Source organism: Sturnus vulgaris, chromosome Z (genome assembly GCF_052056855.1).
Source record: "Sturnus vulgaris isolate bStuVul1 chromosome Z, bStuVul1.hap1, whole genome shotgun sequence".
Lineage (NCBI taxonomy): Eukaryota > Metazoa > Chordata > Aves > Passeriformes > Sturnidae > Sturnus > Sturnus vulgaris.
In genome coordinates this window covers 72328219-72347045 of record NC_142283.1, presented here as the reverse complement: position 1 = coordinate 72347045, position 18827 = coordinate 72328219, and the positions used below count along the sequence as shown (strand labels likewise).

General features: G+C 56.2%; 1 protein-coding gene and 1 long non-coding RNA gene across 13 annotated transcripts; one reads left to right on the top strand and one right to left on the bottom strand.

Annotated features, from left to right (window-relative positions):
• Positions 1-1399: 1399 nt before the first annotated feature.
• TPM2 (tropomyosin 2) lies at positions 1400-15582 on the top strand. 12 transcript variants are annotated; one of them, XM_014875562.2, is made up of 9 exons: positions 1400-1616; positions 2467-2592; positions 9354-9487; positions 10497-10614; positions 10736-10806; positions 11556-11631; positions 11763-11825; positions 12152-12221; positions 15275-15582. In XM_014875562.2, exons 1-9 carry the CDS (start codon positions 1503-1505, stop codon positions 15355-15357), a joined length of 855 nt encoding a protein of 284 aa, XP_014731048.1. In that variant the 5' UTR covers positions 1400-1502; the 3' UTR covers positions 15358-15582. The 12 variants fall into 12 exon arrangements, with proteins under 12 accessions (XP_014731048.1, XP_088012627.1, XP_014731043.1 ...); XM_088156501.1 differs by having other exon boundaries at positions 14019-15582; XM_014875557.2 differs by lacking the exon at positions 11556-11631 and adding an exon at positions 11036-11111.
• An 806-nt stretch (positions 15583-16388) lies between these two features.
• LOC148219915 (uncharacterized) lies at positions 16389-17590 on the bottom strand. The gene is made up of 2 exons (XR_015799698.1): positions 17468-17590; positions 16389-16781 (listed from the first exon to the last, which is right to left on the bottom strand). It is a non-coding gene; the product is annotated as an uncharacterized LOC148219915 (long non-coding RNA).
• Positions 17591-18827: the final 1237 nt, after the last annotated feature.

The window sequence follows — 18827 nt, the reverse complement described above, 5'->3', positions numbered from 1 at the left end:
CGCTGGCAGTTACAGACTCTCCTTGTCCAAATATGTGCCTAATTCATCAGTACTAATAGCTGTTCTCCAGAGTCTAGCATGGCCCTTCTGCTTTCCCCGTGGAGCCAGCAGCCCGTTGGTCCTTGACTGTTCCCACCCTTCCTATACCCTCCACTATCCAGGCCTGACACTTTCTCCTGATACCATCCTAAAAGACACTTTCTCCAGCTATCAAAAACTTTCTGTTCCTCTTTTCTTGGAGCACTAGTGCCGAGAAGTTGCATCAAGCAAGGGCTGCCTGCACCCCTCCTGTCCCCATCCCAGCCTTCCACACGTGCCACACAGCTCCCACGGCCCCTCTGCCAGCTCCTTCCAGCCCCCCCCGTCCCACAGCCCACCCTGCAGCTGGGAATGTGCCAGAAGCATTTACGATCGTTATTAAAGTACAGGTTATTTTTGGAGGAGCTGGGATTTGAAGGGTTTGCATTTTTTTGCCTGTGGAATACAGTTTATTTAGAGCAGAAAGATGAAGAGGGGCAGTGAGCTGCCTGTACACCCTGTGTCACTCTAAAATGCCACTCTGTGGGCTGTGCATGTGCCAGGTGTCGTTGTGGGTGCCAGGGACAGTGGCACCAAGGTGCAAGACAGAAGAAAGGTAGGTGCCAAGGAGTCTGCACAGAGCTCTGGCCCTCCTGTCCCATCAGTAGCTCGATGGGAAAGTCAGGGGCTCTGCTCACTCCCCTCCTGGGGGTTTTTCCCCATGTGGGCAATGCCAGCCAAACATGTCCCTCAGTGCAATCACAGCCTGAGTGTGTCCCCTACACTTCAGTGCCAGCACACTGGTGTTCCTAAGTGCCATGCCAGCCCTTGAGGTGTCCCCAAGCCAGTGCCAGCAAGAAGGGTCCCTCAGGCCCCAGGGTCCTGTGATAGGTGCATGTGGTGTACCTAGGGCACTAGCATGAGCTCTAATTGGAGCCACTGCCACCAGGGTACCCGTCCTCAGTGCCCCAGGATGTCCTTTGCCCCGTGACACTGGGGTACCCCTAGCACAGTGCTACGGAGTGTCCCTCCTCCAGTGCCACAGGGGTACCACTACAGCGTTGCCCCGGGGTGTCCATCACCCAGTGCCACCAGGGTACCCATAGCACAGTGTCTCGGGGCGTCCCTCGCTCGGTACCCCCGGATTGTCCCTAGCGCAGTGACCTGGGGTGTCCCCCGCCCTGTGCCCCGGTGGGTGCCGGGCGCCAGGGCTGTGGCGATGCCCGCGGGGGGCCGCCCCCCCGTCCCGCTCGGTGCGAGGGCCGGTGGCGAGCCAGTCCGTAAAAGGTGCTGGCGGGCGGCGGGGGAGGTACTGGGGCAGCTCCCGCCCGGCACAGCCCCTCCCCAGCTTTTAGGCAGCTCGGCGGGGCGGGGAACGCAGTGCCGGTGCTCCCTCCGCTCCCGGTGCTCCCGCTGCTCCCGGTGCTCCGCGTCCCTCTGCGTCTCGCTGCTGCCCCGCGCCTCGCCGCCGACACACCGCCACCATGGAGGCCATCAAGAAGAAGATGCAGATGCTGAAATTGGACAAGGAGAATGCCATCGACCGCGCCGAGCAAGCGGAGGCTGACAAGAAGCAGGCGGAGGATCGCTGCAAGCAGGTGGGTGTCCCACGGGCTTCCCTGGCATTACCTGGGTACCCTCCACTCCAGGGGTGTCCAGCCTCAGGACCCTGTTCAGCCCGGGGACCCTCCATCCTAGGGTTGTCCAGTCTTGGAAACGCCATCCCGCTGGGTGCCCAGCCCTGGGGATTCCATCCCACTGATCGTCCTGGGGACACTTCACTCTATAGGATCACACAATCCCCATATTGATCTGCCCACACTGTTTGTCCAGCTCGGAGTCCCCTGTCCTAATCGTGTCGTGGCCCAAGAACCTTACCCCACTGGGTGTCCTGCTTGTGGATGCCAGCTGTAGACATTGACAGCCCTTGAGACTTTACCTCTCCGTGTTCCCAGGGACATCACCCCATGTGGATCTGTCCCCAGGAACCAACACTTCAGTCTCTTTTCCTTGACCCCTTATGCTGGTACCCCTAAACATGTCTTATCTCAGTGGCACACCCCAGTTTCACCTCCCAATTCCTGTGACAGGGAGAACCCTGGGGACTGTGTATTCCCATCACAGCCACAAAGAGATAGGAACACAGATTGGTGTCCCGCAGAGCTGTACCCCCAAGTCAGGAGCTCCCCAGTCCCCTATACAGGGAAGGCGACCTCCACCCCCTTACCTCCATCAGGCTCAGGGATGATGGGGGCCCCGGGGGCTGTTCTACACCAAGAGCCCCTCAAGGACCTGTAGACCCAAAGTTGTCAGAGGACATGCCCATGTTTTCTTGCTGTGCTCCCCGAAGGCAAAGTGTCCCCAGGAGGAGAATGGGAGGACAGATCTGCTTCCAGCCTTGCTGACACCACCATCTCCCCTGACCCTCACATTTTGTCCTTTCCCCAGCTGGAAGAGGAACAGCAGGGCCTGCAGAAGAAGCTGAAGGGCACTGAGGATGAGGTGGAGAAGTATTCTGAGTCTGTCAAGGAGGCTCAGGAGAAGCTGGAGCAGGCAGAGAAGAAAGCTACAGATGTAAGTAGGCATGCCAGCAGCTCCTCCCCTGCACAGGCTGTGGACCTCGGGGGGGCTAAAGGAAGAGGGGGCCCTTATATGGAAAGCGTCCGAGGGGAAGACTGTCAGGATCCCATTCCTTCGATGTTGACACTGAACTGGGCTGATGGGTCCTGTGTGGGATGCGGGGCCCAGGCCAGCTGTGGTGAGCAGTATTCATTGCTGGTCCTGTCTTGAGCTTTGTGGGTAGCCTACAGCCTGGCTCCCCAGAGCTTACAGGGATCCCAGTGTCCTAAGATGTGCCACAAGTCCCCAGGCACGCACCTCCTCAATGCTTGCAGGAAAGCTGTGGTGCTTGCTAAACTGTGGCAGAGCAGATAAACGGAAAAAATCTCTTGCTATGGTTAGCTGCTGAGTGCTGGCTGCAAGGAAGAATGGCTTGGGGTGTGTGGAGGGGGATTTGGGTGGATTTGGGGTCCAGTGCACTACTTCATACCCTGAGAAGGGCGAGGCCAGGAAGAGTTTTATTTAGTGCCATGACTGATGTTTCTCCTGGGAAATCGATCCCTCTGGGGAGATGTTAGGAAGGTGTTGAAATTGGCTTGTGCCTGGCCAGGATGAAGGGTGGAACAGCTGTGTGCGGCCATGGGGCCGCTTGGGAATGGGGTATAACGACCTGTGGTGCCACACAGGGTATTTGACACCCTATAAATAAATCCTCCTTTTGATAGCCAGCCCCTCTTTGATGAAAACCAACCCTGGAAATTGGAGGAGAAGCTAAAGGAGAGCCGTCTGGAACACAGCCAGCAGGGCATGGCTAGGCTTTTCAGGATTGAGAACAAAAAATTCAATCCCAGCTGGTTTATGGAGCTAAATGAGGGAGATGCGTCAAATCTCTGAGGCTGCCGCCAAGGACAGGGGTGAGCGGACAAGGACGAGCAATGGCAACACCAGTCCTGTGGCAGCCCAGAGCCCCTGGGCAGCAGCCAGAGGTCTCCTCAGACCTCTTCGCTGATCCTACAGATGACTCTCCTTTAAAACATTGAGAATCCTCTGGAAGGGCACATTCAACCTGGCAGGGGGCAGGCATGTCAAGCTGGGCAAGGTGGTTGCTGTGTGCAGTGGGGCTCAGGCCGATCTAATTTGTTCTGTGCTGGTATGAGATAGGGCAAACTCAATTGAGAGTGGCTGAGAGTGGATATGACGTTCACAGTGCAGGGATCAGAGGAAAGGGCAAACTGTGTGTCCTGGTTTAGGGCAAATTTGGGAGGAAACTTTTGAATGGGGTCTCTCTAGGAAACAGATTCAAGCAGTCCCTCCCTTAACTGGTTCGAGGAAATATTTTCTTGGAGAGAAATGGAAAAAAACCTGTTTATTTAACAGGTAAAGCACTTACCAGCACAAAAAATGAACAGCAAAACTTCGCTCTGAAGAGATGAAAATGCAGAAGAGTCCCTTTCATGGATTACAGCCCAGCTCACTCAGTCTGTTCTCAGTCCCTCTGGCACTGGAAAATGTCACAGCCCAGGCCAGGCCTGGTGAGCCACAGGTGTAAGCTCCTGGTACGCCCTTGGGTTTTCAGTTCAGAGCAGGTTCGAACAATTTTAAGAAAAAGGGGGAAAAAAAGAACAACCGCAGTTTAGGGAGCTTCTTTGCCTCAGATAGCCAGATAAACTAACTGAAAGTAAAGGAGAGCTCTCTCCTGCTGTCGACTGCAGACGACACAATCAGTGTGAAGGATGCGGGGGAGCTAGTGCAGTCTGTGATAACAAGCTCAGCGCCTAGTCTCTCCCCCTTCACTCCTGGAACCAGTCTTAAAGCTGCAGAACTCAATATTTAACCCCAACAGAACAGATGATTTGGGATATACAAGCATTATAAAGTCACTCTAAGATACTGTGGTACTGGGCAAATGTCATCTGTGGGGTGTGGAGGAGTCTGCTGCTGCCAGTGGGCTGTGCAATGCCATCCTGGGCAGAGAGGGTGTTTCCCTGCTCTTGGTCCACAGCAGTTTGGCAAATCTGTGGGCTTCATCATGGACAGTCCCACTCCAGAAGATATACCAGAAGAGAGCCACCAGGGAAGGGCCGGAGCAGGAGCCATGGTGAAGGAGAAATGTCAGGCTGAGGTTGGCTGCAGCAGGGCTAGGGCTCCATCACCAGCACAGCCCTCCCTGGACGGGCTGCACCATGTGTTGGGTTCTGGAGTCACCCCTTCACACCAGGAACCTGAATATGCTGCCAGCTCTAAGTGTCAGTGCTGGTGTCACCTCCTCCCTGGTGTGAGGTGCAGCACAGCTCCTGCTTCCAGCAGAGGAAGCGTTGGGTGGACCTCCAGAGAGCACCCACCCCAGGCACCCCCCTGTCCTTCCTGGCTGCCAGGACAGTGGGTGCCTGTGAGCACAGAGTGTCCTAATTCCTCAGATGGCTCAGGCTCATACCAGTGATCCAGGCAGCCTCCTGCTCTTGGCAAAAATGTCAATGCCTTAAAAGAATAAGCACTCACCTCGGTATGGCCCTGCCCTGCTGCTGGCACTGGATGGTGGGCACGAAGGCCATGGGGACTGAACTAAACAGTGCAAATACTTTGCCCCAGGCACTTGGAGAGGTGTCAGATAGTGTATGGAGCAGGGAATGCCTAACTCTTGATCAGGCAGCTCTGCAAAGCTTCCCAGCAGCTCTGCAAGCCCACCGTGGTCCTAGAACCGCTTGCCCCCAGGAGGGATAGCCCAAGGTGCCCAGGTCAGGATGGGCAAGGGCTTCTGGAAACGGTGCAGCTGGGAGAGCAGATTTAGGCCAGAACAGACCTCTCCATCACCCCACATCCCCAGCATTGGCCTGTCCCCAGCCACCCCGGAGGGGCCTTAGGGAAATTCTGCCACTCCCAGGCCATGATCCCAAAAGCTTCAGTAGTGTTCCCGCCCCAACTGCTTTCCCCAGGCAAGACTTTGCTCTTATTTGGTGATTCCCTGAGCTGGTGGGAGGGAACTGGACTCTGCTGGGAAGTGACTGCATCTCGGGGTGGGGCCACAGCAGGAGGCATCTAGCCTGGCTGCTGGGGGAACAGGGTGGCTGCCCCACAACCTGTCCCCCTTCTGCCTGCAGCTGGTTCATCCCTGCCCCACTGCTGCCAGGAACCCTTGTTTCTGCTCTGGGCCCCCTTGTCCTGGTTTGTGCATTACTGACATCCAGGCCTCCGACTGGAAAGGGGTAGTACCAGCTGGGCCCAAGGCCAAGCCCAAGGCTGTGTGGCTCCCAGGAGACCCACAGTACCGCCTCTTCCACTGCCTCTTGGCAAGGGGACATGGATCTCCAGGGTGCAGATAGCAGTGTGGCTGAGTCACCCCCAGGACCCCTGGCCCTGGAGCTGACACCAGCTGGTGAGGTCAGCCTGGGAAATGGCATTCCTGGAGGCAGGTGTGAAGTGCAGCCAGGGAGCTGTCAGTACATCTTAAGGGAGGATTGAGTGCCAGCAGCTCCAGCTTCTTCTGATGGATCAAGACATGTGCCCTAGCCAGGACAGAGAGCCAGGAACTGGAGGTTTGACCTCCCCCATAGGGCACAGTCCCCAGGGCAGGAGGTGCCAGGGTCTCCGTGAGTCTGTGTAGGGTTGCAGGACAGGTCCTCGCATTGGGGAGCAGATACCAAAGGACTGAATGTGATGGATGCTGGGCACCTGGCTGCAGCCCACATACCCCTGGAGGACGCCCAGGAACAGGCTCTGCTCATGCCTCTTGCTGACTTCCATAAGGAAAAAACCCACAACCCTCCTTAGTTCTGCAGCAATGGCTGGGGAGGGCAGCACTTGGGGGCCATGCATGGGTACGTTGCTCCTATGGAGGCTCACATAGGACAGACTCCAGCATTCACAGGCTCTCTGGACTGCTGGAAATGTCTGTTTCCCTGGAGTACTCTCCATTGCTCTGAGGGATATCAGTGTGACTGTACACCCCTGCCTGGGGGGGCAGCATGCCTCCCGGCCATGAAGAGAAGTGTGTGCCCTGACTCGGGGCCACTGTGTGTCCTATCTGGTGTATCACGTACCCTTTCAGTGGGGACCATGCATCTGCCTGCGACCATGTGTGCTGACCCGGGGTGGGGGGACAATGTGCCCTGCCCAGAAGCAACTGGGCATCTTGCTTTGGCGGGGATGTAGAGACAGTGACCAAAACCTGTGGAGGACCACGCACCCTGCCCGGGGGCACCCTCTGTCCTGTTTGGGATGAGGGGCACTGTGCATCCCTCCCGGCATGGGAACTCTCTCCTGCCGTGGGTGAGCACCGCATGCCTAGCCCGGGGGAGCGGCGGTGCAGGTCGGTCGGAGGCAGCAGTAGCAGGAGCAGCAGGAGCAGCAGCAGGAGGAGGAGGAGGAGGAGGAGCAGGAAGGGATGGAGGCAGGGCGGGCGGCGGGAGCGGCCGCTGCCTGAGCGCTTCCTGCCCGAGCCGGGCGGATCCCACAAAGGGCTCGGCGGTGTGGCCTCCCCGCCGGCAGCCCCCGCCATGGCCAGCGCCAGCTCCATCGATGCCGTCAAGAAGAAGATCCAAAGCCTGCAGCAGGTGGCCGACGAGGCTGAGGAGCGCGCCGAGCACCTGCAGCGGGAGGCCGATGCCGAGCGGCAGGCCCGGGAGCGGGTAAGGGCCGCTGGGATGGGAAGAGGAGGGCGGGGGGCACCCCGGCAGCTCCTCGGGATGCCCCGCCAGCTCTGGCCCCGCTGCCGGCATCCCTTCCGGCAGGCCGGCCCCGGGCCCCCTGAGCCCCGGTAGCCGGGCTGGCTGCTCCCGGGGCGCAGGAGGCCGGCGGGTCCCCCGGGGAGCCGAGGAGAGCTGCCACCCAGCTGGCGAGAGCCCCGGGGCAGGGAGCTCGGGGTAGTCCCTGCCTGCGGGCAGCCTTCGCCAGCCGCCTCCCTCCTCTGTGGGTCTGGCGAGAGAAGATGCTGCGTGCAGCGGGGCTCCCCAGGGCTTCCCGGCTGGCCGGGCGCTGGGAGCGGGCAGTGGCCAGCCCTGCCTTGCGATCGGGTGCCTCCTGGGAAAGGATCCTTTCCCTCGGAGGCTGGCGTGCACAGCTCAGCATCCCACGCCCAGGCTCTTGTCTGGCTTCCAGCGGACTCTGCCGTTCGGGCCGCAGAGCTTTAGCTCTGTCCCTTCGTGGGGAAGAGCCACCCCTTCACACTGCCTCAGGACAAAATTTCCATTTTGGCAGCGGGGTGGCATGCCCAAACTGCAGCTTTTTACTGATTTGTCTTTTAAGTTGTTGGAGCTTTCTGTTGTCTTCCTTTCTTTCTGTTTCCTATGCCCACTCATTCAACATTCTCACCATATCAGGAGCGGCAGAGCTGGGTGCGGTGCCCGGCTTGTTGTCACTCGGGCTGTGTGCGAAGGAAATGGCCCCTTCCTGCAGCCTCAGATCGGGTTCCCCGGTCACTGGGAGCTGCCGGGACAGCTCATGTTCCCAAGTGTCCATCCGGGCAGTTCTGACCCACTTTGGGCGTGATTCCCTGGGAAAAAAAACATGTACCGGTGCGGTGAGGCTGGTGCCGCAGGCAGCGCGTTGCCCTGTGGGCGCCAGCTCCAGTTCCCCATTGGATGGTTTGGCAAGGGACAAGGTGTCTGTAGAAAGGGTGATCCTGGGGCGGAGGCGGCTGTGGGGCTGGCAGCTATAGGGCTGGCAGCCATCTCTAAGAGGCGCCAGCTCCACCCTGTCAACTCCCAACAGGGGATTGCGGGTGCTCTGTGGGGCCATACGGGGTGACAGCCCCTCGCTGCTCCCATAGTCCCCGTGCTTGGCTAGCTATCCCTGGGGCATTCCCAGTGCTGGAGCATGAGATGCTGGATGTGCCCAGGCGTTGCAGCCAGCCAGTCCTGCTGCAGCCTGTGAATAAGCAGGAGCCGCTATCTCCTGGGTTGGTGCACGGAGCTGCTCCCCACGGTGAGGTCTTATTGCCACCCATCCCTTGATATTCGGGGGGTTGTCTTCCTTGCACCCCCCTAGTGGGAAGCGGGGATGAGAGCTGCTGAGGCAGCATTTCCTGACTGTGGCTATGGAGCAGGCCTTTACCAAATGGAAAAGAGTGCAAGGCCAGGCGTCAACAGGCTGGCGGAGGGCCAGGGCCACTGCTCCTGGCCAGCCCCAGCTCCCAGCCCTGTGCGTGGGGAGCCTGGGAAAGGGAGGGCTCTGGTCCTGCCAGCTTCATCTCGGCCAGGCGCCAGCCTGCCGAGGGCGACTCGCTCCACTGCCCCCGGCACTGTGCTGTACATCAGCTGGGGGGGCTCCGTGCTTGGCTTCACGCTGCCCTGTTGCACAGGGCCCTGGGGTTCCTGCAGGAGAAGCTCCCGGCTCACTCCACCGCCTCTGTAAACAGGAAATCCACAAGCAGCTCCGATCTCCTTTTCGGGAGTGAAACCGCACAGGGCATTCCTCCCCCTTTACTCACTGCTCTGCAAACCCCAAATACCATCCCTGTGACGGCACGGCTGCTATGGCCACCCTGCCCCAGCGAACGTGCCCTGTCCCCCTCCAGGGAGGTGTAAGGACATAGTGGGGCTGCACATGCTAAGCTGGTGCTGCAAGACTGGGAGAAGCCAGCATCAAACAACCACTAGGGATGGAGATAACCCTATAGAAAGGCGAGGGAATGCATGGTCAGGCATGCCATTCCAGTTAACATGGGCTTGTTGCAGATTGCCAACGGGCATTCTGGGTGGTAAATAGGAGTAAGCATTGAAAATGCTTTTTCCAATATCTGTATTTGATAGGGGGTGACTGAGGGATTTCTGTTTCCCTAGGCTGAGGCTGAAGTGGCTTCCCTCAACCGCCGTATCCAGCTGGTAGAGGAGGAGCTGGACCGTGCCCAGGAGCGTCTGGCCACTGCCCTGCAGAAGCTGGAGGAAGCTGAGAAGGCAGCTGATGAGAGCGAGAGGTGGGGTGGAAAGGGACAGTGAGAGTGGTATCAGGTCACTGCTGATTGCAGACAGCCCCCTTAGTGGGGTCCCTCTGAGATGACCTTATTGGGGTTTCTGTTGGTTTTCCTGCAGATTTCAAAGGGAGAGAGCAAAGCCACAATGTAAAGATGTCCTTCACATACAGACACTCATATCCAGAACACACATAAACTCCTGAAAAATTTTATCTGGTATTTATAAAAGCAGCAGACTGTAACCAAAACCAGAGGAAGATATGAGCATGTTTTATGCCCCAGAGCAGCTCTCTGTGCTCAGAGACACAATAACAGCTCAAGAAACAAGCTTTGTTTCTGGTAACTAAGGTCAGATTTCAGGGCAAGACAGCCTCATTCAAGAAGTGTTCTTCAAGATGTATGTTGCCCCATCCTCATGGCAAGCAGGTTTCCTAGACTGGAGCTGTGCAGGCAAGGGCACTCACGTTGTATAGGAGTGCCCAGACGTGTCACAGCATTCTTGGCAGTTAGGTGAGGAACCTTGCCTCCATTGGCAAAGATAAGTTTGAGGAGCAGCATCTGAGTGAGAGGAGAAGAGTCTGCAGGAGTCTGCTGTGGGACTCTGTTTGTGAGCATCACCTCGAATGAGAGAGGCTTTGCCACAGGATATTTTCCAGCATTTCCTAAGGCTGCCAGCCTGTCAGGCTGTGGAGGTTGTGGCTGGCTCATCTTAGACTGCACACCTTTTCCCCCCCAAACGTAGGTTCAGGACCTGCCTCTGAGGGGCATCATAACCATACCTCATTCTGGAACATAGCCTTGGGGCCAGCTCCACTGTAATTCTGCACAGGAGCGTTTTCGGGGTTCTGGTGGTGTGATCCTACTGTGTGTCATCCTCCCCGGGCAATGTCCCGTTTCTCTGAAGCTAGAGAGTGGTATGGTTAGGGTACAGGATGTGCAGATGGGCAGGCAGGATGTGCAGATGACACCTTGACCCACAACAGTAACATCTCCTGGCATGGTCTCTCCTCAGAGGCATGAAGGTCATCGAAAACAGGGCCATGAAAGATGAAGAGAAGATGGAACTCCAGGAAATGCAGCTGAAGGAGGCAAAGCACATAGCCGAGGAGGCTGACCGCAAATATGAGGAGGTGTGTGCCCCATTCCCCACTCCTGACACCTTGGCAGCACCCAGAGCCATCTCTTCATAGCCCTGTGCCCCCATCTGGGGCAAGCACAGGGCTAACGTGGGTCACTTGCTGCTGTCAACAGGTTGCCCGCAAGCTGGTCGTCCTTGAGGGAGAGCTGGAGCGCTCAGAGGAGAGGGCAGAAGTGGCGGAGAGGTGAGCAGGGCTCCTGGTGGGCAGCGTGCAGGGATCCCACACAGCCCTTGTCCCAAATCCCTGGCGGACATGGGGATGGGGATGTCCGTCCCTGGAAGCAGCAGGGTCTGTCATTGGGGTGGTCTTCGGGATCACAGGCTGGGGGTAGGGGTGTGCCAACCCACCAGCATCACATCCTTGACCCTGTTCTCTGCTGTCCCCATCCCGGGGTGCCCATCTTCTGCCCCAGCCGAGTGAGACAGTTGGAAGAAGAGCTGCGGACCATGGACCAGTCTCTCAAATCCCTCATTGCCTCAGAGGAAGAGGTACTGGGGCAGGGGCGCGGGGCGATGTGCAGCAGCCCCCTCTCTCTGTTGCTGTCTCTCAAACCATGCGAGCCACCTCTCTCCTTTCTGCACCACTGCCTCCACCACCGGCCTCCCCTCGCCTCCCTTTCCAGCAGGTGCAGGCCGGTCACGCTCCTCCATCCCTCCATCCTGCTTCTCTTGGCGGGGCCAGCAAGAGCTTGGCTGGTGGTGATGCATAAGGTATCCGTACAAGGAAGCACAAGGAATGGATGAACAGATGCGTCCCGGCAGCTCCTACTTGCAGTGGCTCTGCTCCTGGTCCACCTGCACTGAGTTTTCTCCTCTCTCAACTTGTTTTCTCTCTTTCTTTCCTGCTTCCCCATGCCTGTTCTTTCTGCTCCTGCCTCTCTCCTGCCCTCTGGCCCCACTCCCCCCTTCCTGCCGGCCCTGCTTTGGATGTAGTAAATGTGGTGACCTAGAGGAGGAGCTGAAAATTGTCACCAACAACTTGAAGTCCCTGGAGGCCCAGGCTGACAAGGTAGGACCCAGTGAGGCTGCTGGAGTTGGGAAGAATGCATGCGGTCTGGGAATGCTGTGGTCTCCTGCTGGGGTGAAGGACAGCTGGAGGTGTGCCTTGGGACTCACAGGTGCTTGTCTCTGTCTCTGCAGTATTCCACCAAGGAGGATAAGTACGAGGAGGAAATCAAGCTTCTAGGGGAAAAGCTGAAGGAGGTAAGGGGTGTAGGGCCACCACTGAATCAGTGCAGGAATGAGCTTGCCATCCTGAATGGGTTTTGACCCCATGAGGCCTGTGTCCTCTCATGGTTTCCTAAATTGCAGCATAGCAGGTACCTGGGTCTGGGATGACCTTAGTCTGTTCTGGTTTAGGGTGTGAGGCTCCATGGAGCTTTAGTCACTTTTTGTCCCTTGCCTTTCCCATGCGAGGGCTTCTGGAGAAGGGTATCAGAGATGCAAATGGGGCAGATTTGGAATGCAGTGCAGGCTGCACCACCCCTTGTGTCCTGCAGCTCACCCTTTCCTCACTCTGTTTCCCACAGGCTGAGACCCGGGCGGAGTTTGCAGAGAGGTCTGTGGCGAAGCTGGAGAAAACCATTGATGACCTAGAAGGTAAAATGTACCCACCAGCCCCATGTCCCTCTTTCCTGGGGCAGCACTGGACACACCATGCCTCTGGTGGGGCTGGACAATGCTTGGCCAGAGGGAGGGGATGGGCAAGAGTTCTGGGACTGGAAAGGCTGGATGCTGCGGCATCTGGTGCAGGAGCACAGAGCTCTTGGGGTCTGGGCCTTGCCCTTGGATGGGGAATAGGGTCATATTCATGCTGCCTGTGCCTGCACATCCTTGCTACCCTCAGCCCACTGCTCACAGCCACTCTCTCTCTCCACGTTGTGTCCTCCACTCTATTCCACCATCTGCTCCCTGTCTGCCCTCACCTGCAGATGAAGTGTATGCGCAGAAGATGAAGTACAAAGCCATCAGTGAGGAGCTGGACAATGCACTTAACGACATCACCTCCCTCTGAGCCCCACGCTGGGCACCAGCACTGCACCCACTCCCTGCCTGTCTCTCCTCTCCCCAGCTCGGCTGTTTGCCTGCCTGGCCATCCCACCTCCCTCCATACCCTCTCTGTCCTCCTCTGTCCTACCTAGCCTGTGCCTGTCCATCAGCTCCTTTGGGACAGGAGCTGACCTGGGGTGTTCCCGCTTTACCCCTCTTTGGGGAGACAAGATGTAGGTGCTTAGAGCTGTTTGTTCAGGGCAGGAGAGCAGCCCTACATACTGACTGGACAGTGTAGTTGTAGGCCCATGCCACAGCATTGCCCTGGGGATTAGGACTGTGCCCAGAAGCCCTTTGTTCCAGCAGCTCCCTCCTTGGCTCCCCAGCAGCAGAAGCACTGGGGACCCTGCAGCTCCGGGGCTGGGGGGCCATTCCCCGCCCCCCTCCCCCCCCCCCCCCCCCCCCCATATACTTCCAGCAAAGTCCCCGGGTGCTGCTTGCTGGCCCCAGCATGGGGATGACCTGCACTGGGGAAGCGGCACCTCCACTGCCAAAGCTCAGGTCTGGGGGATAGAGGGTTGGATCCAACTGTGCAGACACCTTGTTCCCCGGCAGGCAGGCAACCCCTACTCCTCCCTCGCCCTTCTGTCCTTTGCACATTGCTCTTCAGTTTGCATCTCATGACTTTTCTTTTGTGTTCTGTCCTCTGGGTTAATGAGTTGATATCAATAAAAATTTAACATTGGTTTCTCCTTTGTTCTCTTCATGCCACTCTATCCCTCATCTCCTGCCTGTCTCATGTGGATACTGTCAGCAGCGTGATAGGAGGTGGTTGCAGGCAGCTCACAGCCACGGGCTCCCCAGGCTGACCATGGCTGAGACCCAAGAGGCGCTGCCAGGCTGAGCGGGATGGGGCCAGTATGCTAACCCCAGCCACCCTCTGACTTGTACACAGCTTTCCTCATCTCATGCCATCTTCTCCATGAGTCCTTTGGCGTAAAATGCCAGGGTTAAACCTGGTTCTGTCCATTCCCTGTCTCCACTCCCAGACATTGCCTACAAGCAGCAATCTCAGCCCTCTCATAGCTCCTGTATCACCTTCCCTTGGTGAAGAGGCTGGTGCTACCCTTCAGCAGTGATCTCTTGTGATCCCTAAATTAGTCCTGATCCGCCTTCTCCTTCCTCTCTACTCTACCATGTCCCAGACCCCAGTTTCCAAATTGATGGACCTACAGCTTTGTCCCTGCACCAAGACTGGCTGCCTCCTGCCAGTCCACCTGTATCCCACCACTGGCTGGGGGGTTTGTGGTGTTTCCAGCGAAGGCTTTCAGAAATGCTGTCTCTTTTCACTAACTCACTTTTTTCTCTCTCTTTTCTGTGCTGCGTTGATGTCTCCATTTTCTCTAGAGCGCTCTCAGCAGGAAGCCGAGAAAAACCGCGTTCTCACTAACGAGCTGCGGGTCATCCTTACTGAACTTAACAACTGAGCTGCCCAGAGCTCCTGGCCCCAGCCCATCCTCCCTGCCCCATTTTGGCCAGGTTGGCTCCAGTCTGGGAGCCCTTCCCCACTGGGGCAAGGCAGGGTGTGAAGCCATGCCTTACCCTCATAGGGATAACTACCCTGCTTGGGCAGGACAGGAAACCCCTCTGGAGCTGATCAGTTTTTTGTGGGAGAGATATGAAGGTTTTTTTTGATGTCCCGGGATGCCCACGTAGTGATGGCTGTCGTCTGGCATCATCCTAGCTCTGCTGGGGAGGGATGCAGTGGTTTGTATTGCTGCCTTCCTCCTCCCCTTGTCCCAGGAGTCACTGGGCAGCTTCTTCCTCCTCACTCTGGTCACCCCAAAATGTGCAGGGAGGATCCCCTTAGAAGGAGGTCCTTGGAGGGTGCTGGGAAGGCTGGGAAACGAGCTGGGGATCCAGCAGCACCTGCTGCCCCGAACTTGGGACAGGGAAAAGGCTAGCAGGGCACACTGGGAGATGGGGCTGGGTGGACAACAGTCTTGTTCCATCTCCATCTCTGCGGGAAGCAGGATGACATTTGGAAGTGAACACCAGAGGGAGGCTGCCTTGGCAGCTGGCTGCCTGGCAGAGCTTATTCTTGTAGCCTTGCTAGCTCTGCTCCTTATCTCTCTCTCTTGTCCTCTGCCCACTCTCCTGGGCTGTTAATGGGCTGATTTCTCACTCTTTTTCTTCACGGAGCACTGCTGGGTCATGCAGCAGGCATTGGTTCTCCGCTTCTGCTGGCCAAGGGTTTGTGCACGTGCCCACAGCTGGCCAGTGATGATGCCCCAGTGTCTGGCCAAATAATGGTACTCGCCAGCAGCACCTGTGCTGCAGAGTGCTCAGCCATGGGCAACGGGGCACCCTGGGAAGATGGAAATGCTGAAGAGTGGTAACTGCCTGCCCCAGTGACCAGCCTGACTGGCCTGGCTTCCCTGGCAGATCCAGAGTGGCTGGACTCATCCCCACTCAGAAATAGGGCTACCTATGTGGACTATGCTCCGCAGAGGGTGCCCCGTTTGACTGGAGGCCATTGCTGTACTGAAATGTCCATCTGTGTGTGTGTGTCTCTGTTTGGTGTGGTGTGTGTGGGTCTTGCTGCACCTGGGTACATTTGGGTTGTGTCTGTGTGCGTGGCTGGGTGTGCCTTGTATTCACAGAGAGCCTGGCCAGTGCCAAAGAGGAGAACGTGGGGATACACCAGGTCCTGGACCAGACCTTACTGGAGCTGAACAACCTCTGAGCTGCCCTCGCAAGCCCCTATCCCTTTTCCCTACCCAACACATGCACCCCACTGGCATGCTCAGGATGTCGTCATCAGCTGAACTGCATCTTGGCCAAATCCACACCTCCATTGAGAAGGGAAGCTCAGCAGCCTTGCACTGTTGCTCAAGGGGATCTTGTTTGTGCACAGCCTAATTGGCTCTGTCCTGTCTTTATGTCCAAATATTAAAGCAGTTTGACAAGATGGATGGCTATGTTTGGTCCTTTGGGTGGTTACAGGCACTGGGAGAGGAGGTGTGGGTTTCCCTCCCAAGTTCATGCATGGAGGGTCTGCAGGATCTCTGTGGCTGTGGTGGGCTTGGAACAACAACCACACGGTTTGGACTGTGCTCCCTCATCTCCACCACTTCCTTGGAATGCAGAGGAAACCTCCAGTCTCAAGCTCAGTCCAAACTCACCATTCTCTTCAAATACACAGTGATAAACCATGTCACTGGTCCACAGTCTGCATGCAACTGGCTTGGCAGCTGGGGAAGCCACAAGCTCCTTGATGTCTCCATGGAAGGTTCATGTTTATCACAATGAGGAAACACACAAGCACATGACCATGCATGCACACATTATTAGTTGTCAGGGTCTTCTCCAAGTATGGGATTAGCTGCTCACCCTTTGTACTAGTTGCAATTTCTTTAGCCAGTGACTGAATGCCTGCCTGAGGGACAGATGTAGAAGCTAGCAAACATTAATGCAGGAGACAAAGTGTTCAGGAAGTTTCTTCCTGGCTTGCTGTATTTTCTCCAACACAAATTGAAGAGCAGCCGGATGTGTCTCACTGCTGTTACCAAAATGGGCTGGATTTCCTGGGGATGCCCAAAGCCATTATCTAGTCCTGCCCTTCGCTTTGGGCCTCTCCATGATGTGGACCAAGCCCTGCTGTCCCACACTACCCAGCGGATATCCCTCTAAAAGCACACTCACAAATTGCCAGGAAACACAATTCATGCTGACCCCTTGTTGAGCCAGACCCAGCAAGAGACCGACAGGGATAGCTTTTGTTATCTGCTTTCCTTTATTTGCTGTGCCTCTTGGGTCAGGAAAGGAGGGTGTTGCATCTCTTTCCTGCCCAGGTGCTGCTGGCCTCCCACCCTCTCAGTGGCCCAGCAATTCTGTTTTGTGGTTCTAAGGCCTTTTACAGCTGGGAAAAGCTTTTATCTCCCTGTGCTTCAGTTCATCCTCCCAAGGTTGCCAAGTCTGCTGTGAGTTGCAGCCTCCCACCCTGGGCCTGGAGGAGCTGGAGGGGAGGACAGTACATGGTATCTTGGACTGCTGAGCTGTCCCTGTGCAAAGGCTGGAGCTCCTCCTTGGGCCCGCCTTCCTCTTCTGCAGTGTATCAGCTGAGCCATTCTGTCGTTTGGTCAAAGCACCTTCCAGGCAAGGGGTTGTCTGTCTTTGAAAAGAACCAGCTTGTAAAAGCACCTCTTCACTGGAAGCCTGCACCCTGCAATGCAAACAAGCCTGCCCTGTGCCCCGGTCAGGGTGCGTCCCAGTGCCCAGCCTCTGGGCGCCCTTCGCCTTCCTGCTGGGACAAAGAGCCCTTTCACACCCACTGTTTTTTCCCCATTTGCTGCTGCTGCCTCCTGGGTTGGACCAGTCTACTTGATTTAACTGTTTACACCTCACTGCAAGGGACTTTTTATTCCTTTGAACTGCCTGTGATTTGGCAATGAGATCCTGACTGCTATTCCCAGGTGATGCTCAGCCTGAGAAACACATGAGCTATGTCACGGTACAGCAAAGCTTTGCATTTCCTCCATTCTTCCACCTATGTCCTTTCCCCTGCAGCCCCACAGAGAAATAGGTAGGCCCGGAAAAGCTCTGGGAGCATGGGGCACTGTGGAACTGCTGCCATGGGAGCATGCTTCCCCACAGGTGTCACAGACCCACGTCGGGAACTGAAGTGCCAGTGCCCTCCACCTTTCCTCCCTCTCCACCTCTCCCATGGAATTTCAACCTTTGGATTTGTTTATTTTGGCCTGTCAGACTGAAGATCTCCCCAGAGAGCTTTCATCCCTGCTGTTTGTTGCCACCCCATTGATATACCAGCACATTAACTTTCAGCAGCCTCTCACCTCTGCTCTCTGATCCAGTTTTCTCATCTCTCCAGTGCCTCATTTCATCTCTGAATCCTTCCCGTTCAATGCACTTGAACTACATGCTGGAGTGGGATGACCACACGAAGAGCATCTGAAATACTTTGATGAGACATGTCAAACTGTGCAGAGCCAGGCACAGACTACTGACACCCCTGTCTCTCCTTGCATCTACATCTTGAGACATTAGGGTGAGGTCCAGAAAAACTGTGTTGCCAAGTTGTGAGGGTTTTGCAAGGCCCTGGGCGATTTCAAAACAAGTCAGGCCCCCTAAAGCCAACTGCCACACAAATCTCCCAGCCCCTAAATCCATATTACTGACTTGTCAATGCCAGCAGAGGACAAGGCAGCTGGAGGGAAGCATGGATAGCCATGACCACGTGGTGCCATCTCAATTTAGTATGAGCATGCCCCATATGCAGTGCTTGGAGCTGTGCTGCCTGTGAGAGTGGAGTGTGCAGTACAGGAGGAGGACATGTGGCCCTGCTCCACTTACTCAGAGGATCTGGACCAGCACTGGATCATCTTTGCTGCAAGACAGATATACAACAAGGTGATAGGCAGAAAGGGACTCTTGGAGACAATTCATTGCATTGGTTTAGCAGTTGCAGGTCACAAGGTTGATTTACTGCCTTTCAGAGCAAAAGAAAATAAATCAAAAGCACTTGTTAACAGGGTTCTGTTATGTGATGCCCTTCTTGCAGGATGTTTTCCCTGTGCTGATGTTTATTGTCTTTGGGGATTGGGCTAGGATCATCATTTTGGTTAACTTCATAGTACTGACTTAGGAGACAATAAAATCACTGGTCTTGATTCTACCACGCTGGTCCATGCTTCAAGTGCTGGGCAGATCCTGCTTTAGAATCACAGAATAGCTGGGGTCAGAAGGATCTCTAAAGATCATTGCCACAATGAGGAGGGGCATTCTCAATTAGATCATGTTACTCACAGCCCCATGCAGCCTTAGCTTGAATGTTTCCATTGGTGATGGATGGGGTGATCACAAAGATCTGTGGTCAGGTGCTGTGGGCACCTTTTAACTTTTTCTGGCCATTGTCCTCCTCCTTGCTGCTGGAGCTCTCCTGCTCTCTGCAGCTGGCAAAGTCAGGCTTCCTTCGCCTGTCCAGCCAGCAGCCCACAGTGACCAGGACCAGGGCTGCTACAGCACCTCAGAACACCCACTGCTGCTGCACTGCAGAAAGGAGTGGGGCTTTCATGGTGCCTGTCCTCCCCTCTACCACCTGCAGCAGCCAAGACATCTCACGATGCAGATATTCCTCCCACTCTTCTAACCGTTTGGCTGACTCCATGTTGGCCTGGTCACAGTGCTGCAGTCTGG

What these genes read in the sequence shown, in the direction of transcription:
- TPM2 (XM_014875562.2), top strand. Translation starts at nt 1,503, where the DNA reads ATGGAGGCCATCAAGAAGAAGATGCAGATGCTGAAATTGGACAAGGAG. An exon ending in CGGAGGATCGCTGCAAGCAG is followed by an intron (nt 1,617 to 2,466) that starts GTGGGTGTCCCA and finishes TCCTTTCCCCAG; the next exon opens with CTGGAAGAGGAACAGCAGGG. An exon ending in CAGAGAAGAAAGCTACAGAT is followed by an intron (nt 2,593 to 9,353) that starts GTAAGTAGGCAT and finishes CTGTTTCCCTAG; the next exon opens with GCTGAGGCTGAAGTGGCTTC.